At 40.6% G+C, this 24,500-nt stretch overlaps 1 protein-coding gene and 1 long non-coding RNA gene across 4 annotated transcripts in view; one reads left to right on the forward strand and one right to left on the reverse strand.

Annotated features, from left to right (window-relative positions):
- Window positions 1–24,500, reverse strand: part of WDFY2 (WD repeat and FYVE domain containing 2) — a 66,883-nt gene that overhangs the window by 17,865 nt on the left and 24,518 nt on the right. For all 3 annotated transcript variants that reach the window (XM_040583784.1, XM_040583786.1, XM_040583785.1), the window contains exons 2-4: window positions 15,110–15,177; window positions 9,805–9,878; window positions 2,617–2,671 (exon numbers count right to left, since the gene is read on the reverse strand). In XM_040583784.1, coding sequence (XP_040439718.1) covers window positions 2,617–2,671; window positions 9,805–9,878; window positions 15,110–15,177 — 197 coding nt within the window. The remainder of the gene's footprint in view (window positions 1–2,616; window positions 2,672–9,804; window positions 9,879–15,109; window positions 15,178–24,500) is intronic.
- Window positions 4,086–24,500, forward strand: part of LOC121083406 — a 38,795-nt gene continuing 18,380 nt past the window's right edge. The window contains exon 1 of the long non-coding RNA XR_005826347.1: window positions 4,086–4,355. This is a non-coding gene — a long non-coding RNA (uncharacterized LOC121083406). The remainder of the gene's footprint in view (window positions 4,356–24,500) is intronic.

Raw genomic sequence — 24,500 nt, forward strand, 5'->3', positions numbered from 1 at the left:
CAGTGGAGCTGAGGCAACCCAAGATTGTTCCTGGGTTGCTGTAACTTACTCTGTGCCATGTCATTTCTGGTCCAGACAGAGGAGCGGCCCAGAGGGGTTTCTGTAGTCAGCATGTGTGTAGCACTGCTGGTAAGCTGGGCAGAGCATGTCTTCATGCAGAAGCTCTCCTCCATCCCTGTGTCCTGCCTAGCTGCATTATGGCAGCTGTTGACCACTGTTCCAGGGAAAGTTTCCTACTGAATCTTGTCCCTCTCGTTGCAATGAATTGAAACCCATCTTTCCCCCTGTCTGGTTGCCATCTCCATTTGCAGCACTAACAGCAATCTGCTTTCCTAGCCAGCAGCAGGGGGAGAAAAAATAAAAGATAAAACAGCATCTCCAACAACATCGGAGGGCATATTTTTCCAAAACCAAACTTTTGCCCCCATGACTGACAATGTGTAGAACACCAGCCCTAATGCTTCTTTAACCCTTGCACAGAGGAGATTACTATACAGACACCCACACCTACATGATTTTTTTTCCACTCCACTAGGTCACTTGCACACTGCCACTATTTTTTTAAGCTAGGGGAATAGAGTTTTTATCAGCTTAAACAAGGAAAAGACCAAACATCAAACCCCAGAAGCAAGAGAGGAAAATGTGAGGGACACAGCAGCAGCGAGTGTCGCTCACCCTGGCTTAAGTGTCTGAAAGCAGACACCGTCTGCTACCAGCGAACACTGTGGTTTGGACTAGAACTGAAATTATGCCTATTCTGGGCACAAGTATTGCTTCTCTTGCCCTAAAATAAGTCCACGGCTTTCAGATAAAATCTTCCAACACGTCTAAGAATCCTGGCACAAAGTGATCCAAACTGATCAAAAACCTTCCCACACTGAGACAGGCAGTCTTAGGAAGGTGACTCCAGCTGGGACTCTGGTCAGTTCTACCACCTCTCTACTGGTGTTAATAGATTCTTATTAGAGTCTTCTATTGTCCAATGTTTGGGGGATGCCACCTGGACTCCTGGGAATCATGCACAAGACAACCTGTGGAGGTTCTCCATGGCATCTTCCTATCCAAGGGCCCCCTCCAAAGCTCTGCAGTAGCAGCACATCTGGTAGGCTGCAGCAGACGGCCATGAGAACAGCCTTTATTTTCATTCATTTTTTCTAATTTTATGAGGGGTGCTCCCCAAGCCTTGGGTGGGCTGCTACAGTCAACTTCCTATTCTGCCATACTGCCAAGATGTATGTTGCCTCCTTCCAAAATTTTCAGCCTTTTCCCGGAAGAGCTCAGCAAGAAAGATTGTCTCATGCACACATTGTTCTGCATACAAAGAAGAAAAGACTTCAGCTCACCCTTCCTGGGCTGCAAGTAGCCTGCAAGATTGAATCCAAGCATGCAAATGGATGAGCTAATAAAAGAGGGGCTACAGAACAGTCAGTAGGACTTACCAGTGCAACAACCCTTAAAAATGAAACCTAGGTGCGTCAAACTTTAGGGATTGTGGAGCAATCACAAATTCGGATAACAAAGACTTGTACAGTCAGACTGCAGAACTCTTATTTAAGATTCACATACACATTTTATCATCATTGGATATTTTTCTCCGGTTTTTACAAGCTAAGAAAAAATGCAGGCATTCTAGCTTGATTTTACAACACACCAGGCATTCATGAAACAGCTGAAGTAAAACGCTCAAAAGCTGATGCATGTTAGCTGCGCTCTGCAAAAATCAAGATTCTTGTCATACCTTAACATTTAAATGTTACAAAGTGATCCCCAGAGCCTCCATTTAGAGATTTAAATTATCCTCTCAACATTTCAAGATATAAAATTAAAAATATATGAGTGAATACATATTTTAAAATGTACATGGGAAATCTCAAGCCAACATATTAGAGGCTTCTATACAGAAAAATAATGCTTCGCATATATTATATGATACCATATAATATCATACTACCTCTTAGAGGTATAAGAATAAATTATCTTAGAGATAAGAAATTATCTTATCTTAGAGCTAGAAGAATAAATTGTTGCATGTATTTGTTACTTTTGTAAGAATACCTGTCCCAAGCAGTGTGTCCTTTGGAGGTTTGAGAAGTATAAATAGCTAGGTTTCTTAAAATATTACATTAGTCAACACCAGAATGTATTAGAAGATTAGCGTTTCTTGACCTTTTTACCATGACAGGTATCCACTGATAATCTTGAGATTACTGAAGCTGACGGTTATCAAAATATAACCAGACTAACCCCAAAAGCTACAGTCCTAAACGTTTCACCCTCAAAGATGGGTTAATTTCCTAAGTTGTTTTGTTAAATACCCTGGATGACTAAAGATTAATACTTATTTTCCCCAAACAGTCTGGATTTTGGACAGTTTGCTCAAGAACTATATTCCAAAGGAGCATTTAAAAGGAAAACAGAACATGAACCAGCTTTTTAAAAGTCTTGTAATCTCAGAACAAAGCACATTATTGATCTATTGATAAAACCAGCATTTACATTAGTTAAAAAAAAAGTCAATCACCATAAAGGAGACTTCTCTCCATTCACACTCCTTAAGAGAACATTAACAAAAATTAATGACAACACAAACCAATTAAAATTGATCATGGTTCTTACCCTGGTAACTTTTCACTAATGTCATCTTGTTGTAATCTTCTGATAAAATGAATTCCTGAGGGTAAGGAAAGAAAAAACAAAAGAAACAGTGCTTAGAGGTAGAAAGTGTTTTGGAGTGTTTTCATTTTAATTCATTACCAAGGTAAACTCTCCCTTCCTTCTTCTTCGCAACCACAGTCCCGTCTAATTTTTGCTAATTTTGAGTACCTTCATCTAAAAAACTAAAGTATTTCATTTTTTAAAGCTTCCTAAGAAACAACATCACTAGTGCTTCTGAACAGAATGGTGGAGATAAAAGAGGAACTATTAAAAAGAGGTCAAAAAAGCCGACAGAAATGACTGGCTATGAGCTGAGGTACCAGAAAATGAGAGACCTCAGGTCTGGCTCATAGCAAACACCTATTGCTTGGGACTGACTGCGCAGACACCTGCATGTGTACACAGCTATGTGTGCAGAAGCATGCACGTGTGTATAAACATGCATGGCTACATGTGTATACGCCACACCCCAACCTGAACACTCAGAAAACTCAATAAAAAGGAGCCCCTTGAAGTTGCTTAGTCCAAACTAGGTACCAATAACCCATGATGGGAACACATTTCAGGTTTCTGTTGAGAAGTCTCTCTCAGTGCTTCAGACAAACAGGAGCTCTGACTTTTTCCCCCACTTGATTTTATTCCACTATTGGTTAATACTTAATTTCGTGTCTCAGAAGCAGACGTTCTTCCTTTGCTACTGCTTCGTTGTGGCTAACAAGCAGTTGTGCGTGGGATGGAGGGTGGCTTAGCATAGGCTGTGGCTGCCTGGGGAGAGATGTGTGGTGTGACCAACCTGGCTTGCTTCTGCAAGGGAAGAGCACACTCATGGGGGGGCCTGGTGCTGCACTCCTGCTGCTTTGGTGCTACTGTTCAACCACCGATACGGCTTTTGCATGAGGAAATGATGAAAAGAGCAGCTAAAAGTCTGCACCGGAGCCTTAGCTCTTGGAAAAAAATCCCTGTCATTAAATTGGCAGCACCTGGATGTCCCTGCCACTCATTTTGAAAAGAAGAATAGCTCAAAGCTGGGGAATGGCCACAACAAAACTCCTCCAACATCTCTCTCGAGGATACACTCAGGCAAAGGGTAGGCTCTGTGGCACCGCCGCATGAATTAGCTTTCAAACTGCTGTCAGGTTTCTACATGTGTACACCACATACTTAGAGCAACACAAAGGAAAACTGAGGAGTGTAAAAACACATCACATTAATAATTTATAGCAAAATACACAGAAATTCCCTGAGCTAATATACCTAGGGGATAGAAGTAGTAAAACTTAACTCATTTGATCGGAAATAGAGTGAAAAAAAAAAAAAGAAACACTACAAACACAAGGTAAGTAAAATTGTAAAGCACAGTTGCAAAATGTTCATGTATAAACACTGCCAAACACATGGGGCAACAGTAGAGAAGACTGGACTTGAGCACCCTTACAGCCTACATTTAAGGCAAACCAAATGTTTAATGCAAGAGCATGAGAAGACATTCTCAGTGAAAAGCCAGTATTTACCCCCAGTTTCCAACCTGGAATTTTAAAAAAAGTCACTCTGCATTTTCTGTGTCATCACTGTGGGTAATCTGCATGGCTTTCCAGCACCAGGATTACCCTAACACATTGCTACTGCTTGGCACCAAAATGGGGAGGCTACAAGACCCATCTGTGGAACATCCAGAGATCTCAGCTTCCAAGAAAACAGCTGTGAGTGATTTGACACAGCTATATATTTCGCTGTTTCTAGGTTTCTGTTCATAACTTAGGTATAACTAAGTTTTCTTGAATTGCTCATCTTCCTTTCCTTAATCTGCTCCACCTCCCATTAGCTTTCCCCAGCAGCTAAGGACTACAGCAGGGAGTGTTATTTAAACAGCAGTAACAAATCAATTAAGTCAGCTGGATTTCTATGCCAGGGTCACCTTAATTCTACAAACCACAGAACGTTAAAAAACTGCTATACCTCCCTAGCTACTTGCAGGGGAAGTGGTTTTCATCACCCACTGCCTGAAGAATACTAAACCACCACATGCAATGCTTTGCTACAAAGCCTACTTGAAGCAAGACCCTTTGCTATGAATGCTAACTTTCTGCTGTTAAAGAGAAAGGGCCTCAATTGCTGTGACACATGGTGGGAGAATATGTCTGCCTTTCCCACCAGTTTGATTGTCCCCAAGTTTGCCTGTGGTGGCACACAGATGCTGGTGACTTCAGGTGGGACGAAGAGCGTGGCTTGTATTCTCATTTTTCTTTGCATTTTATCCTTGATAAATTTGACATGGCCATTCTGTTCCATGATACGAACAGTCCCACAGTTTCAGTGGAAGTCTGAAAAGGCTTTTGAGTCTCTTCGTTATAATACAGTGAATCAAACAGAACTGCAGTTCATAAGGTTTACCCAAGTATTGATTAGCTCTGTATGCTTTAGTACGAACTACAGCTATGCACTATAAATACACCACTCCATCCAAGGAGAAAAACAAATACAGGACAAAATAAACACAGCTCCAATTAATGTGAATCCCGGATATAAATTTTTCTTCCCTTACCTCCCCCTCGCCCCCCCCCAAGCCTTCTTGCTTCTCATGTTCTTCTTTGAAAGCATATAATCTGTGATGCATTTTCTTGTTTCGCATTTTCTGATCTTTCTCTAGGTCTTTTACTCCCTGCTTACCCTTACACTGTCACGTGTTCTTCCATTGCACTCATCTTCTCAAGGCCAAATGTATTAGTTGCATCAACAGACAGGTATTTTAGCACAGGGCACCTTGCTCAAGAAATTCATGCCCTACTGCACATACATTGTGTCATCTGCACTACAAAACCACCGACTACATCTCCTTAACATTGTACCAGCAGAAACTGTTTGGTTTTTTTTATTATTCTTCCATACGTAGATGTTTTGCTCCTCTCAAAGCTGCTGGTGCCCAGTTCTCATTAGGCAGCTTTTTGGCTCTTGTTAATGAGCTAGGAAGTCTGAGGTCACCCACCCAGCTCAGTTGGTGCTTATTAACAGAACACAGAAAGATTTCAGAGTCCTGTATGAGCCCTTTTGCATAGGAGGGGCTGGAATCTAACAGAGTGCTAAGATTGGCAAAACCAAAATCCCTCCTTGCAGGATTAAAACCATTTTTTCTGGCTCTGCTCTTCAGAGGTTCTTTTGGAGCTACTTGCTACCTTTTCTACCATACTGAAAACATTAAGTGATTAGTCCCGGCTGTTTCAGGTAAGCTTATTATTACAACAGTGGCTTGGTACCATGAAAGCCTTCACAAAGCATCTTAAGCATCTGAAAAGACTGTCCAATCTAGTACCCACTATTGTACAAAGACTCAGCTGCACCTTCACAGAGCACATCTCCTTCACTCTGAAGCATACACACACCCCCACAAACTTCTCTTGAGCCCAAGACCTCTGTAAACCATCCTGGAAATACTATCAGCATCTTGTTTCAAGTTGCTCTTGTTAGGGCAAAGAAAACCCATACTCAAGTGTGTGCCATTTCAGAGCCCTTGGCCATGGGGATAGCTGAGGTGGCTCAAGGTCTAAGGAAGACACATGCCTTTCCAGAGCTGCAGGTGGATGCCAAATGATGTATTCCAAAATAGCACGAGAGACCTCTGCTTTGGCAACTGAATCAATTTCTGAGAGTTAATCATCTTTATATATTAGTTACGTGTTACCCATTCACAACCTAGTTCCCACCCAGGGAATTTACACTCTGTACTCTGATAGGTGATGCCACTTTGACAGCATGCTGCAGGTCTCCTTAAAGACTTGACTTCATCCTGTTAACACAAGTGACCAACAGCACTCTCAGGCCTTCCAGAGGACAAACTCACTTCAGAAATGCAAGAGAATGAAGACTTTTAAATCTACTGTTAGACCCTACATCCATGTCTGTTGCAAAGAAAGCTCTAGAAAATTATTACAGTGTTTTCACTTTATAAAGTAAAAAAAAATGAGAGATGACCAACACCATCATGTAATTTTCTTGAAGGAAAAAATAATAAGTTTCCCACAGTGGTAGAGGCATACATCAGCAGGTAGAGCCTGACTCAGACTCAGGTATTCAAGGTATTGTTTATGGTCAAACCTGTAGACACCTGCAATATCAGATGATGTGGAAGATAAATTCCTCTTAATAAGTACCATCCCTAAGGAAGAATTCTGAAGGGATTATTCTGGTGCCCTGTTGTTCTTCTGGCCCTGCCTGAAGCATGTAACAGCTTCTAGACACAAGCACGGTCAGCGAAAAAGGTCAATTTAATTCAGCTTCAGCTACCTAAAAATTAAATTCTTCATTTAAATGACCCCAGAAAAGGGGAGAGAGACATCTGCAATTCTAAAAGTTTCTAGGGTAAGTAGCATTGGTGTCTCCAAAGGCGATTAATCTCTCCTCTACTGGCTCCAGAACCTAATGATTAACTTTATCTAGGAAGCTAACATCCAGATGGATGAAATTAGGTGAGGAGTCTTGTCTGTGAAAGTCTCCTATCTTTTGCAAGTAATGGATTTTTCCTCTGTTTCTTCTTGTGGTATCTTGAGAGGCCTGCACCCATTAAAGCATGCTTTTCACCACTTCACAGCAAGGAATTCATGACCATGATGATAAAGTCTTTTGGCATCCAAAAGGGACCTCAGGCAGTCTTTTAGACATGAAGTAACAGAAATGCCATTTCTTCTCAAAAAAGTTTCAAAGTGGGAAAAAAAAAATTGAAGCTTTTTTTTCCTGCTTTTCAAGCAAAATGCTATACAGTGTTTTGCTTAAGAGAATGGTCTACTGTGCTGCACAAATATTTGTGCAGCCCTCATGTTGATGAGTTACAAAAGGTTGAAAATCTCTTCCTCTCTATAGAAGCAAAAACTGTCAATCTATTTCGCAAGGAAAGGTGGCCATACAAGCTCACCTCATGGTGGTTTTGCAGGAACATCTGTGACAATAGCATTGCTGCCATCCTCAAAATGCACCATACAGGATTTCCAAGGTGCCAGGCTTATAACCAAAATCTATAGAGTTTATAAACATTTCATGTAAAAGAAAAGGCAGTTCTACTTTCTTATCCCCATTTACATCTGCAAGCAAAAACAGTACTTCCTTGTACTGCAAAAAGATTAGTTTGAGATTATGTGGCACTCCCACAAGTATTGTATCACCTTACAGCTCTTGCCAGGATTCTTTTTCTTCTACACAGTCAAAGTGAAGAGGCAGAATGATTTTCAGCATTTTTTTGGCCCTGCACCCAGTCTACGCAAGGGTGCTGGGCACTACCAGAAGTGCTAACATGGAACAGCTGACTAATTCCCAAATATTTCAAGCTACTCAAGTAAATTGCCTGCACTTTCCCTTTGAGGGCCACACAATTAAAAATCAGGGCACTAAGGTCACCTTGCTGCGGTAAGTTCCCTTATTCTGTAGCCAGCGTGCCCTGCTTGTATATTCCTCTGCTAAACTAATCATCATAGCTGTGCCCAGGAAGGAAAATTTATCCTTTCCTCCAGAGGGTAGTTGTAACCCACTTTGAAGTACCAGGGGATTTTCTCTTAATAGCCCAATATTGCTGAGATTTGAATATGGGGCTACTCTCGCTCTTCTGTTCCCACCTCCACCACTTCTTGTAGTACATGACAATTATGGCTTCTCTTACAAGCCTTAGTTTTGCCACAGAAGGAAACATTTCATCCAACTTCTGGAAGTTTGTGGAGCATATTTTCTGCACCATCCTCTACCACACAACTGTCTGCAGCTACAGGGACTAAATTAAGCAACAGAGACAAGCCCTTCCCCCCTCCCATGTACTTGTATCCAGAAAACTGTGAAAAGCAAAGCCCAGCTTAGCAACAAACAGAATCCACTTTAGACATGCCAATATCTACCTGTAAGCACCCAAAGTCACATGTCGGTTTACCACCTGCATATCTCATTTACCTTCTTTAACTTCAGAATGGAAAATACTTGACTCCATTCAGGCTCAAGTACCCTCTGACTCTTCAAGGCAAAATTCCCTGAAGACAAAGGACACATCCCTTCCGTCCTGCCAGAGTATTTAAATACCTTATTCACAGTCGCCTTCACATGCCTCAAAGGCCTAGTGAAAACAAAAGTGCCTAGTAGGACTGGCAAATTACAGCTATTTCAGAGAGTGGGAAGGAGGGAATTTCAAAGGTGCAGAGAATTCTCTGGCAGCTGTCCCATCTCCTAGATACAAGAGGAGAAATCCCCTACAGGCACAAAAAATATCTCTGCTACTAGCAATTAATAGCTTTATAGGTTAAAACCTTCACATCTTTGATACAGCTTATGGGCAACAACTAAAAGGGTCACACACCCTTTGCTATCTTGGCTTTAGTGCAGGCAGCTGCCCTTGTGTAAAGCTGCAAACATGCATTCGGTTATAAAGCACGTAAGGCAGAGACAACAGCAGTAAAAATCCAAAATGATGGCAATATGATCTTAAACTGGAAGAGGAGTCTATTGATGAAGCATAGATGAAAAATAGCTCTCTTGACCCATGACCCTTCCACAAAGTGATATGGCTCTTTACTCATCGTCCCACAAGAAAAATCCAATGAATAAGGTCAAATGCTACCCTCTGTCCCAGATCTAAGACAGACTCTTGTTTTAATACCCTGCTTCCTTTCCACACACACATCTCTCAGATATTCATGAATCAAATCTTTCAGCAACAGCACTGCCAGTTAGGAGCAACTCCTCAGACGGAGGTGAGAGGAAAACAAAATCTGAACCCTGAAGTTTGGAAAAGCAGCTAGATATAGAGCAGAAATCCACCTTCTGCCTCCCAGAAGATGATTTTTTCCTCTTAGTGACTGCTTTCAGAAAACTTTAGTATGGTATGATTAACAAGGCACTCAAATTTAATAAAACAACAGCTGTTTTTTGGCATTGTTATTTTTAAGAGCTACACAAATTAAGACAGTTTGTTGAGATGCCTAATAAATACTGTAAACCCCATTCCATCCCTTTGTGGCAGTTGGCAGATTATTATGAATCTCATCCCATTGTCTACGCTACAGTTTCAGTTCCACTAGCAGTAAAAAGTCTATCTCCCAAACACTAGAAAAATACCTTCACCACATCACACATATACTTCTCAAAAGGGAAGCATTTCAACTAGAAATCTTTGGATGTACTTACTGAGATTGTACCATTGTCTAGACCTATGGACAGCCTTCTGGTTTCCGGGTTAAAAGACATGCATGAACATGGAGCTGAAAAAAATGAACATGTTGATGAAGTTAACAAAACTGCGATTCTCATTTTCTTGAAGTTCTGGAAAGCCTAAAACTAGTTAACATGCTTTATGATGCTGTTCAGCATTTTGTCCCTTCTAATAGCAAGCATTAAAAGAAAGAAGTGCTCTTGCAATTCATTCAACCTTATCCTATTAGGACATGGAAAAACGGCTATTTCTTGCTTCAGCTCCTTCATTTTTTCTTACTAGTTATCTGAAAACAGACTTGTCATACAAGAGCAGTTGTGATGCTTTGATATAAGAGGCACCTGACATTTCAGTATAAATCTGAGAGATTACTTAGCTGAACAATTTAGCTTTTTCATGTGCCTGAACTTTACTGACAATAAAACACTATATTATGTCAGAGGCATATATGCATACGCACCCTACACCCGCAGTAAGAAAGTTCACCTGTAGGAATCAACATATCAGCCAATATTAAGGACTGTCAGTTCCACTGCCCACTACTCCAGTTTCACAGCAGACGACACTATGACAGTATCACATACTATGGCCAGAATAAAATATTTTATCAAAAATTAGCAGCTGTTCTATTATACCAATATTACTCTAATCAACACCAGGACATACTCTTAAATTGCACACACTGTCAGTCATACTATGCTCCTTCGAGGATCTGGCAGTGTTCGTATCAAAGGTAAACCCAGAATCTTCTTGCAAGAATTCAAGAGCTATGCTTGGTTTAATTAGGAAATTGTGAAGTTGCATCCAGAAGGCAGGGACTGTTTTTACTGCTCAACACAGCAGCATGCAGCTGGGAGTCCTGCTGTCCCAACAGAAACCTTCAGGAATTGTTTTTCAGCAGCAATTGCCAACCACAGCTGGGGACAGGCATTCTTGCTCCTTCGGTAGTCATAAATGGTTTTTAAACCATATTCTTGCGATAAGTATAGAATAAAGTCAGATGTGCTTTTAGATCTGCTTTTTTCCCCCCTCTTGATTTTTACTCTCCACTGTGATTACTCACAGTGGTTTTGTTACTAACAAGCTTGGAGTTCTCTCATGTGCAGTACTGTATATCTGGTATATTCTCAATTTGTGTAATGCCTTACCTCAGGTTAAACAGTCCATAGCTCAGCAAATCTTCCTCAATAGTTTAGCTGGCAGCAAGGCTATGTGAAGAAGAGGAAATTCTATGCTGACCGCTTAACAAAACTTCTACCTTCAGTATGGACTCCCCCTTGAAACACTTCCTAAAGGACAACCAGCTGCCAGCAGAAAGCCTACCAGATCCACATCCAGGCAGGCACCTTGACTTACTTCTTTCCTGGAAGGGTTGACTGAATTAAATCAAAGAAAAGGTTTCGGTTCAGGGAGAGTGCCAGAAAGGAAACACATTACTATTAACAGTGACAAAATTGTTCTTTCCCATACCTCTGCCTCAGAAAAGGTAAACTGGAATCATCCCGTCGGATGGTGGTGTGTTACTATTACATTGAGGCTTCTACTAGGGTTGTAGCAGAATGAGACAGTTGCAGGAAAAACAGACAGAAAAAAGCAATTCTAAGCAGAATAAACACCAAATCCTTTTAAAGGCACTTAATGCCAGAATGGGCATATTCTATGTATCTGCTTTCAAATGCTAGATACTGTGCATGCATTGAAAGAGCTACTCGTAACTCTGAAGGCAATAAACTGATTGCAGAGAAAAAAAAAGAAGTCTCAGGTATGCTTTTCCCAAATAGCATGTAACACTTCAGACACAAAAGGTGCAAGAAACTGCTTGACATGGGCTGATTATAAAAAGTCACTTCTAAATTCCAGACCTGTGTATACACAGTCATAGCAGTGTAAAGACACTGATTTTGCCGTAATCATTTTCCTAATGGAATTCTTCAGTAGCATGTGCTTTTGGAAAAAACATTATGTCAGCACTAAAATTACATCCACACTAGCTACGCTAATGTAGTTAAAGTGATGCCAGTTGTAACAAGACTGTAGCAGCTTACATTGTAGTGAAAATAAGATGACATTCAGATATTTAAGCACTTCAGCTCATTAAGAAGAGGGGAAGAAAAAAGAAACAAAAACAAAGCCCCCAACTCCTAAGCTTCTGAGATGTTTAAGATCCTTTTAAAATAATAGCCAGGAAAAATAACAGCACTCTGAGTGCCCTCTGCTCCAGTACCTAGCTATGATTTGGATTTCAAAATTGGGAAAAAGATTGATCTGAACTACTACAGAGGACAGGCAGGATATTTCTGATACAGAAGTCTGGCTGTAGTCTTCATCTTAAATACAGGGCAAATACACACTGATTTTAGCCTTCAGAAAATGAATTATGAAGGAAAAGCCCAATTACATACTTCATGCTCTTAACAGTGGGTCACCTCTATTTAGAGGCTGACAGAAGTAGAAAAGAAATACAAACTTTTTTATCTGCAGTTTTAGGGACCCCACTTTGAAGTTCCTAAAAGTGGCATAGTTTAAGACCGAAGGAGCATGTTTTGCTTTGCAGTTTTTTTAGCCTCCTGTTCAAAGCAAAGTGTTAGCTATGAAAACCATCATAAGACAGACAACGTATTATCTGCCTCAGAGACTGGATACTCCACTGTTCCTCACTACAATAAATCCTTTACTCCCACATCTGCAAGGGGGTTTTGTTTGCTTGGGTTTGGGTCTTTCTGGGTGGCTTGTTGTTGTTGTTGTTGGCAAAGCTTACTTCTCTGGCTACAATTCCTTACCTTTTCATAAATTTGAGTCTACTGAGTTGTGGGTTTTTTTTCTCCTGTACAGACATTGCCCAAAAGTCACACATCTAAACAAGGTTACTCATCTATAATCTGTGTTACATGTGTGTAACCAAGGGTACACGTCTAACCATGAGGAGGGTTAACATGCTTGTCAGAGGTCATTGTTAACACAGTTGAGACAATGCTGGTGTGAAGGACACACATTAGCCAGGCTTCCAGATTACCTAATTTGCCTTACTGATGATATAACAATGTGTATAACACCCACAGCTCGCTCTTTCTTATGGGCTAGAGGAAATGGTAAAAAATGTGGCCACCATGTTGTCCAGAATTTTCCAACCACAGAAACACCATAGGCAGGCACAAAACTTTGTAACTGGGGAAAATTCACCTCTAAACAGCAGCAAGTGTCTCTATGTGGAAGAGATCTACAATCTTTATCTTTTTTCCAGGTATTTAATAGGTTTTGTGCTCAGAACGCACTGATGGCCCCACTTAGGTGCGAAGCTTGACCAAAGCACATAGCTGACTCAGCCCAACTCCTCAACCTCCTCATCTCCCAGAGTATCCAGGATGCAAACTCAGTTATTATGGCTACCTGATATCAAATCATAAAACAGTGTAGGTCACGCACCACTGTAACCAAAGTCAGGTAATGCTAATGGGGTATCTGTAGGTGGGACTGCTGCTCATACAGCTTGCTAAGAAGCACAAAGAAGGCACCACCGTGCCTGCTACATTTTTACACAGAGAACCTCTGGGCAGTCCTTGTTCTCTAAACAACAAAACCCAATACGAATCTGAAGCTGAGTACCATCAAAAAGGTGATCCACACAGAAAAAGACAAAACAGTCATTTCCAGTCAGGTACGGACTCGTGCAGAGGCTGACTCTGAGCCTTTCCTGTGATTTCCAAGCTTAAAACCATGGCTGATAACAAGATAACTGGCATTGCTCCAGTCATTATACCTGATCGTTCTTGAAGCTGGTGAATAACACAGCATAATTTTAATATCTCATGGCTCAAAAGCTTACCAGCCTTCCAAGTGAAGGAGCAGCGTCAGGTGTTCAAATTTATAAAGAAGCTTTAAAATAGTCCCCTTTGAGTGGATCTGGATCTACTCCATGATTTCCAGTGAAGCTGTTAGTACTGGCATTAATGCAGCCTTGTTAAGACCAGAGGAGGACCTAACAAGATTTTAAGATGCAAATCTATGCAAAAACACCATATGAAAAAGAAATGCATCAATACCAAACTGCTAAAATAGCCATTTCATAAGAGTTTAACTGGGGAAAGCAAACCTTTTAGGACAAGTCAAGGGAACTCAGACCACTGCTAGTGATCATGACAGAGCTCCACAGACTGCCACATCATCAGCTAGTTTCCAATAACTTTCTGTGCAAAATCTTTAGCAGAAAGTACCTTTGAGGCTTGACATATTCTTATGAGCTAGTCCATCACCAAACAAAGAAGAGAGATCCTCCTCTCTACCAAATGAACGCTTTCTTAAAGCGGGCAAACACCACGGCCATTCTAGGGTCCCAAGCTGGTGGTGTTGTGGTACTAAAACTAATATCTATTAAATTTTACATATAATGGAGACAGATGTCCCTTCCAAATCTAGTTATCTTAGCTTAAAATAATTTTTTTCTCCAGACAGTTATGAATACCTTGATGGGACTTGATAAATGCCCCCCAGTCTGTGGGTTCAAGGTCAGCTTCATAAGTTTTCCAAAGACAAGCTAACCCAGCACATCTGAAACTGATAGAGGAGCATCAGCGTACCCCTGCTGCTGGTGACCTGCACAGTTATACTCCTGCGCTCAATGCAGGTGTTACAACAAACAGCTAGGGCCAGTGATTTCTTCAATTGCCTCTTGAAAAAATGGATCTGCAGTTTCTTTTAAAGCACAATCACTCTTTTTGGGAGAGGAGACATACAGCAGATCATTCTGGAGGGATCCATCAGGGAGATTTGGTTTTCCACATTTAATAGCACAGGTAAAATGATTCTGCTTTTTCACTGGAGGAGCTGCCTTCCCCGTTTAGCGTCCTTTCTATCATATTAGCTGCCGCAGGATATTAGGTTCTCACCAAATAAAAACATTTACCATTGCACTCTAATGGACGGAGCACATGCAGTAAGAAGGGCAGAGTGATTTATACTGGAGACTTACAAAGCTTTATGGACTCCATTAGTGGCAGAATGCAAGACTACATTTTGAGCTCCCACGTTTCTTAATCTATGTTTGCATTAAATGCTCATCCCTTACTAGCATATCTGCATCCTTTTGCTGCCGTAATCCCTGATGGCTCTCAGAAGCATTAGCATGCAACTTGGTAAAGCTTTGCACAGACCAAGAGGATTGTTCAAGAATATTTAATATGGAATGGTAAGCTTGAAGCTTCATGTTTATGACCATTTGCATCAAAACCAGAAAAAGCCATACAACAAATGCAGAGCAGATAGCAAACATCTCCTTATACTTACATGGCATTGCATGGTATATGCTGGGCCAGTACTGACCACTGTCTCTCTTCAGCCAGACACGAACTGTTCTACAAAAGACAAAATACAACACACACGTGAGAAAGAATGAAAAAGTAGCCATGAACGAAAACAAAGCGGTGACGATGAATGCACAAGACCTTCAAAATTAAATTATTTTGCTGAGAGGGAAAATAGAGATGCAAACTCATACAGCAACCTTATATATCAACCTCAGATTAACCTCTGTAAGGCGATGAGGGTATCCCATTCCTTGGTTCCATGCAGTACTCAACACCTTGGCTGAACACATCACAACAGTATTTGGAAACTGCTATGGCTTTTTGTTCTTTGCTTTCCCAAGGACTGGAACATGACTGTTCATTCAACACCCCACACGAGGATTTGGGACACTAAGTAACCCAGGAAAGCACTCCTGTACCAGCCCACCCAGTTCCCCTGCTGTCAGGGCAGGCCTTGGTCTATCTGCTGCATGTTGTTTTCATTGTTCTGCTTCAGGAAAAGCTCTAAGCAAAGGAATGAAGTTCTGAGATGTTCAGCTTCTGTTTACTAAGATTACGTCAATTTGTGCCAACAATGAGCTCTTCAGCTTCAGGACCTTCCCACTCCTCAGTGCTTTCATAGTGGGCTCAGTGCCCATTGAGCAGCAGGCTGAAGAAGTCAAATTCTTATCCTTCTCTGAAGGGCATGATCAAGGCAACAGACAGCCTTTCAGTCCTCTTCTGCCCATCCGTTTAGAGTTCCTCATCCTCAAATAGAAGGCATGTAGAATCACACAGTGCTCCTCACAACCACATCATACTGGCAGCATCCTGTCACTCAGTCCATGCTCTTCACACACTTGAGACGCTTGGTTGCATGTTTCCTGAGCAGAGGCTCCGAGACTGATGTACCATCTGGGTCATTAAATATTTATTATTTCAGTCCTCATTGCCATTCGCTTGTTTTGATCCAATCTCTGAAGCCTCTTTCTAACTGAAGCTCCCCCTTTAGTTCTTTGGGCAATTTCATTAAGGCATCCCTAATAAGTGTCATCAGTTAAAGCAGCGGGCAACCAGTAATCTCCTGCTTGTTCCTGCATAGCCCACTATCATCTCACTTACAGCCAATTTTTACCTGCCTTATTGTTCCTCAAATCCTTACCACCCCCAGTTTTAACTAGTAAACTCTCCATATAATAGCATATCTCATGCTTTACTGATTTGCACCAATTGCATTAACCTTCTCTAGAAAATTTAGTTATCCAAAATAGCATTGTATTAGTGTAGCACAACAGGTTTTAACCCATCACCCACCTGATTTAGTCTTTTCCACCCATGTTAGTATGCAATAGTAGATACAAGAGGGATCCAAAAAAACTATTGTTAAACATAACCCTTATTTTCCTGTAGCAAATCTATATTTTGTACATGAGAATATTAAGGGAAAAAAAAAACAACAATCAAGAATGTCTCATTCCAGTTCATGAAACATGTGGAAATATAGCTTGATGAGAAGACTACATGGACATTCCTTTCCATTACCTCATTGTCAGGGAAAAGCCGATTTCAGCCAGTAAAAGTTTAGGACAAATTGATAATAAAATGGAATATAAATTGATCAAGATACTACATACACAAATAGAGTCTGAACAGAGATGCCATGCAATACAATAAAGCAACTCAAATCTGTCCTCAAACTTCAAGCTAAGGGCTGCACCGCTATGTGTTCCTGGATTGCATGTATCTAAAATCAGGTTTCTACTCATCCTGTCCTTCATCTGAACTCATTTTTCAACAAATAGTTTGGAGACCTGCATATCTGGGCACTACACAACCTGCATTTTAGCAATGTCTCATGTGTATAATTTGACACAGCAAGTTGCTCTGAGAACTAACATTTCACTAGGTCAACAAGTCCCACAGTTAGAAAGCTCCCACAAATTATTCAAGTGACGAAATTCAGTATTAATTACCTCCTAAGTCTAAAGGCCTTTTTGCAACATCAGCAGCTCTTTCGCAGATCTGAAGCAAAATCACTGATAATTTATCAGGGATAATTCATCAGCTGGTAATAACACTACTGTATTTTTCACAGCAAGAAGGCAAAACCTTTCTGTCATTTCTCATTACAGCTAACAATAACTATTGTCAGAGCAGCACTCTGTGTGTGGACCACATCACAAGTCTGGGAAGATGTCCACAGCCACGGGGCTGTATGCCAGGTTTGGAACAGGGTCCAAAGGTTTTGGGTCCACCTTTGCTAAGAAGGTTGTCACTGTAATTCTGGAAGCAGATCAGCCACTCTGTTTCCCAAACAGGCAACTGTTTATCCTTAACAAGTGAAGCTATCGTGGGAATGAATGAATGTGCACAAAAAAATAATGGGATTAATCACAGGGAGCTGAAATAATATGGAACAGCTCTGAGGAAATAGACCAATATCCTGTGAGAGACTCTTCTTTCTTGACCACCCCAATCTATACATTCAGCGTTACTGGTTTCAAAACTCCCAGGCTTCGACAAGATTGTCTCTTTTCTCCACTTTAAGGCTCTGCTAAATAATACATCCAGCACAACATCTTACAGATAGTTCAGCTTGTTAAAAAAAAGGACTATATACAAAAAAAGATCTTTCTAAAGCTGGAAGAAATAATAATCAATTTATTTGCAAAAATGGCAATAATTTGGATGCTTTGGGTTGTTTCTGTTGCTGTTTTTTTTCACTGTAACCACTGTGAGCTTACTAATGAATTGATAATTAAGTCAATGTTAAGACTGTTAGATGAATGATATTGAAGCAAAAAATATTTTCTGCTTAAGCTTATAAAAAAAAACCAACCAAACAACCACACACACAAAACCAAAATCCACCAAAAAACTGGTAGAAGTTCCTAGTTAAGAATGAAACTACTTCTACTAGCATAGGCCCCTTCTGTACATACATAGTATGCTCATTTCTTTACATAGTCAAATATATTCCCGTTCAATGACTAATTCATGCAAAATGAGAAACAAAGCATTCCAAGAATAAAAAGACTATGAAAAGATGTTATCTAACTCTTAAGATGTGCAAAAGGGAACATAACCAGCAAGTCAGTTCATGTAACTCATTACAAAAACACTTATCTCCCCAGTAAATCATTTTAAATAAAGCAAAACAAAAGATCTTGTAGACAATTTATTTTAAAATTAAGGACAATTATTATGCATATCTTTAAAAGAAGCATTTACCAGTTACATTAAGCATTATAATGGAATTCCAGTATCTATGTATAAGCTGATGTAAAAGAGTAAAAATTCTTCCTTGTGTCAGAAAATGATGCCTTGTGATTTTCTTCTTTTAAGATCACTGGATTAGATAAGGCATTTTATTGAAAGAAGAAAAACTGACCTCAGTTCATTAAACTTTTCTGGTTAACTTTTTCTCATAGTAGGTTCGGGCTAAACAACAAACTGCACCAACTGAACCTGGGAGAAGCCAAACGTTCTTGGAAAAGTGTCTTTTTTTCCAGCTGCAGTTCTGCACATTCTTGTATACTTCTTAACACAATACTACCCACTAGACGTGAAACCCAGAGCTTCTGAAGCTTTTAAAGAATGCAAAGAAAAAAACCAAGCATGAATGAAAATAAGCTTTTTAAGGATATATAGCACAATGAGTATTTGCTGGTTGCATGGTTACTGGACTTAAACACAGCACCCACCCAGGGCAGGATCCATTCTTCAACTGCTCTAGAGTGATTCAGTTGGCATCACCATGGAAATGAGTTGTCCCTTCATTTCGTTACCAGTGAATCGCCTTGGAAAGATTTTTAGAATCTGTCAAATCAATGGATACTCTTCTAGTCTTTTCATAACAGAGATGATTTATTTTTAAATGAGACAGGCTATAGAGAAATAGTTCTGCCATACAACAGGCAGGCTGTATCTTCATATATAATAAAATATATTCATATAAACCCCATATTTTAAAATAAAAATTGGTTCTCTCTGTTATGCTCAAGAGTATATGACAGCTCTGGTTGTCCCAGCAGGTCTCAAACGTACTGCTATGCTGTGCATGTATGCAGGATCTGAGCATTACTGCTCACAGAGCTGTAAATGGTAGCACGTCCACCCCAGGATGGCAGCTCTGCACTTCGTCCTCTATAGAAACTTATTCAATCAGTGGTACATGCCATGGTATTTTCTTTCTGATAAAGCCGTTTTGCTCATACAAATCATAGCTTATGCATTTAGGTTGCAGTGTGCTCCATGAAAGTCTGCACCACGCTGCTGGGCTGGATGCAAGCTTCTCTACTCAAATCCCTAGTCTGGCCTGAGTAGCCACCTCACTGCAGGAAAACTCAGCATCACTTGGAGTTGTGGACTTGAGTCTCTGTGACTGACTCATAGGCAAGGGCTCTTGACTTTTCTCCTTGGTGCCTTGCATGAAATTAAGGTAAAAGGTAAATACTGGTGTTGCATACAGGACAGGCATATTAGACATATCTAAGCACTGTCCCAAGATGCTTGTATGTTGCAATACCATGAACTCTGTTGTAGGGAGATCCAACACCATCGTTACCCTGAGAAACAAGTTATCCCTATTCCACTCCACTTCTCCAGAATATCCATAAAACCATCAGTTCTGGTTGTACAGTTTGAGTGAAGAAATCAGCTGTATCAGTTTCCCATAACAGATCCCTCCTCTCCTGTTTGTGAATGTTTTCCTTCCTCACTCCTGCCTTTTTTAACATTTCTCTTTGCCGAGATGCACTTGTGTAACGCACTATCGCCTTCATGCCCCAGGCATACATATCATGCAAGCTGTGTAACAGAGCAGAGGTAACCCTCAACACATACAGTTGACTACAATATTTTGTCAGTATTCTTGAGCTTCAGAAGATTGTTAAATGGAATTTTAACATACTTGTAATTATTTTTTATACCTTGGACCATAAATTGTGGGGGTTTTTGAATTCCTGCCTTGCTGAGGGACCATGAGGGGTAAGCACCAAACCCAGTACAAGGTGCAAAGTTATTTTTTTCCTATTTGTAGTGAGCATCCAATAAATAAATTTCCATCTGTCACTTTCTAAAGTCATATAAGGCTCATCCAGACATCAACACCTGCCCTGTGCACATTAATGCTCCTTGCAAAAGGGAGACAGGTTATCAATGCAAATGACATTAGGGGATGTTTTTCTTTTTAACCATTTAACCATGTACTGTCAGCTGTTCTAACCACAGAACTGATTTAACACAGTTACAGAACAGTTTGCAAATCCCAAAAGGAAGAAACTAAACTATTCTGGAAAAGTCTTTAAAATGCTCATCTAGCTATTTAATTGACAGAAAAAAGGAAGAGAGATTAGGATACTACTACATCCAGGGTCAGTGCAACTTGTGAGGTTTCAAGCATACCTAATGGAGAATTAGCACATATTCTCACCATGAATATACTGAAGTCGTCTTTAGTGTCGAAACAAAAAATTTAAAAACTCCACGGCTTCCTAAATACCAAATAAAAGACAACTTAGAAGTGTTCAAAAGCCATGTATCTCTGGAAACTAAATATCTGCATTGAAAACAGCAAAAGCTTTATTTTCTGTCATTAATAAACATGACAATAGCAGTATTTTAAGTCCAAGTACAGCACTGAGGGTTCCACTGTCTCTAACAGAGAGACATTGTCATTAGAAGTAGGATAAGGAAAACTATTTAACAGCTGCATTAAAGATATTACAGTACTATAAACCCTCCAACTTCTCCAGGGACTTCTGTGGGCAAGAGATGTGAAGAGATTCCAGCTCCCACCAATTAATGACATGAGCTGTTACTGGGATTTTCTGAAAGAATAAAAGATCTTTCATGTTTAGTGTCAGCTCCTGAACCACTGCCAGTGTACTGGAATCAGCGTCGAGGAGTTTCATTTCTTTGATAAATTTGGAAAGAAAATATATGAAAGCAAAAGTAAAAACCAAAAGTGATTTCTGAGCCAGACTGTGTTTCAGGGAAAACAAAAAGAAATTGAATTGCAAAGTGGCAAAAGCTCAGGCACCAAGAAGACTTCATCTAACAGGTTCTCATCCTATATCCTCCTGAAAAACAAAACAAACCAAAAACTAACCCAACCCAAACCCCCGACACTTCTACACCACCTCCCCCCAAACCCAACCCCAAAGACCCAGGGAAGTGCATGATTGTGTCTCCCAGGCTCACCCACACTAGTTCCCACAAGATTCGTCACAAATTCTGACAAGAGGGTTCTGCATAAACCCTACGATTTTGGGGCACATGCCAGGTTCTACCTCATTTTCACTGGTTTTGATGAATGAATGTACTTTTTAAACCAAACTATTCAAAGGCTCACTCACTGGAGTCTTTCCAAGACTATGAGACAGTGTACAGCTATATATCGATGTAGATCTCGTCTAGGGTCTTTTATATTACAAAAGGGCAGGTTCTATTTCTGAAATGAAGCGCAAAAGCCGCTGGTTCAGGAAAGGGGGATAATGCGTGGGGAACAGATTAAGTGGTTTTGAAGAACAGGCTTTTCTTCAGAGCTGTTTTACAGAGATTCTCTCCTAGCATTGGTTACATTTGTAGATGACACAGTATATTCATTGTAACTTCGGTCTGCAACTCAAGCATTGGGCTTCCTATAAAATAAAAGCCTTTTAATCAATAATTGCACTTCATTCTGTGTGCCTCAAGCCCTGTGACAAAGCCATAGAAGCAGTAAGGTCTGACTTCAAGAGGAAGCTGGGCAACCTCCCAACAGCCAACACCTTTGACATTCTACTGCTGTACCCGAAACACTGCTACCATTGCTGTCAGTCCGGCAACCTTCATGCACAAAGCTCAGAAGCACCAGGGAAACATGATCACTGCAAGGGAGATGAACCAAGTAACGGCTGCACGCAGCCCTAGACATGTACAGCACAGGGAGTGCACCGAAATCTATGTGGAGGCAGCTGGATCTGGCAGCAGTACCTCAGGCACCAACCGTGTAGGGGAAAGGAGTCTGATGAGTCCTTGAACGCTCAAGTGCACTGTCAGTCCCACCCTAGTGGCATTTATATGCACTTGTCAATCCAAGTGATATAAACCACCACTGCTTTGATTTTATACATGTCCAGGCTAGCAGAGAATGTTTTAGGTGAGGTTCACCACTACAGCAATCTCCATGATAATGATCTACACAGCACTTTTATCAACCCATGTCTGACAGAAGTCCAGGACATCATTTCTACTTCTGCCACACAGCAGTGATGCCAGATGCAGAATTTACAATGCAGGCACGCACCTGATGCTGAACAAGGACCTCAGGAGCAACTCTGCAGTCTGGTGTAAAGAGGAGAGTAGGGGAGAAATGCACAAGGGGGTTCACACATGGACTTTTTTGACCATCAGCTGGTGGCAATGAATCTGACTTCTGCTATCTTTAATGTTCTTCCTTATGAAATCTAAAGTCTTATTTGCTCTCTTTAATAATCCTCCCCTGTGAATGTCTCTTGCCCCATCCACTCTCAAGGGTCACTACTATAGTCACTTGCCATGGACCCCAGCAAGACCCTGGATCCTACAAAAATTAAAGTATATATATTATATATTTTGATCATGAATAATCTTATATTTTGACCCAACATCTCCAGAGAAAGAGGGAATGAGCTACTGAAGTGCTGTGCAAACCAAGCTCAGAGGTTAATGTTCTCACAGAGCACTTTACTAGTTCCTTTCTGCTTAGGAGGAAGGTGGTGGAAAAGTCTTGGAATGAAGCTAGTGCAAAGGTCCATGAGGAAGAAACTGAAGACTTGAAGTACAGTAAACTTGCCACCTATCTTCATAAAAAACATTGCACAAAACAGTATGCCAAGCAGGCAGGCAGACTGAAAGGCAGGAATTTTTTCACACAAAGCTTAGACAACATCCTAACTCAAACCATGCTTTATATTTCCAAATTTAACTCATCCCATTGTAAACTAAATGCAAATGCATATTGCATAACAAGGAAAATGTCAAAGTTTAGTAGGTTATATGCAGCTATAGAATTGCATGGGTTTGTCATTGAAAAACTGTTATAACCATCAATAGCACTTAGACCTAAGAGAAAGAGACACCACTTCATTTAACAGTTTTGGTTTACATAGGAGGCTTTTGGGGTATTTCAGGGGAAGTGACTAGAAAACAAAGATTCACAGGAGACAATCTTGGGAGAAACTGATTTTTATGACTCAAAAAACATTGATAGCAACACGACAGTTTTACTACTCAGCTGTGAAACAGTTTCCACCCATTTTTCAGTTTTCTGGACAATGAGCAATGCAGTTCAGTGATTTTTCCAGTTACCCAAGCACATATGCCTGGAAGCAGTGTACGCTCTCCTGTTGACGCACTGAAACAAAATCAGTTTCTGACCAGTTTCCACTGCAGAAACTTCAGGCAAGTAAAGAAAGATCCAAAAAAACCTGAACGAGAAGTCACAGCCACAGAAAAATATTGTTACCTTGAGGCTACTAGTACAAGGTTCAGAGAGCCGAGCTGCCTCAGGTCTTCAGCAGCTCCACAAAAGCACCATGCGTCATATGAAGTAGTGCAGCGACTACACCAAATTCCAACATAAATGCTGTCAGGAAGCTAATATCTACAAATGGAGGCAAACGCAGAGCTGGAGTTCTCAGTGAGCACCAGCCTACAGCTTTAGAAATTATTAAACAACGAGTGTTATATCACACCAGAATTTTTTTCAAGCAAAGTTTCCAAACTAACTTCCTCATTAAAATCTGTGCATCGATCTTCCTTACAGAGCTTTGGGGTAACAAAAAGATCTTTATCTCTCCCTCTTACCCACAGCCCTTCCCCCATCTGCACCCTACAAAACGACTTCCCTTCCAGAACAGATGCTGTTTCAGTGCTTCTTGTACTGATCGATTCCCATTTGCATTCAGGAAGCATAAACACTCAACCTTTTGAAGGTAATCACATTGGATGATTTAATTATTGCAATCCAATTACTTTCACCTCCTTCCCACATTCAAACGTTTCGGGGAATGGAAGTTATTAGAAAGATCCTCATTAGATTAAAGCACAGGCCTGCTATGCAATAAGTGACTCAGTTGAACCACTCTAAAAATACCTAGCAGATACATGATTTGCAAGAAAGCAACCTTCCTGCTCCCTTCTAAATTGTCCGTGTAGCAAAGGCAAAGAACGAGAAAGCACCAGCTCTCACCAGCCCACTTCCAGCTGCCCAGCAGGAACATCTGTCCAGCAGAACACTTCTTTTTCTTTTTCCCCAAGCTGCTATGAGCTATCAATTAAATTAGTGGTCACTGTTAAGTTACACATACTTCACTGCATAAAAATGATTACTCAACAGAAAAACAGTAAGCTTATGCTTTTGAATC

The sequence above is a fragment of the Falco naumanni genome, chromosome 2 (assembly GCF_017639655.2).
Source record: "Falco naumanni isolate bFalNau1 chromosome 2, bFalNau1.pat, whole genome shotgun sequence".
NCBI classification, from domain to species: domain Eukaryota; kingdom Metazoa; phylum Chordata; class Aves; order Falconiformes; family Falconidae; genus Falco; species Falco naumanni.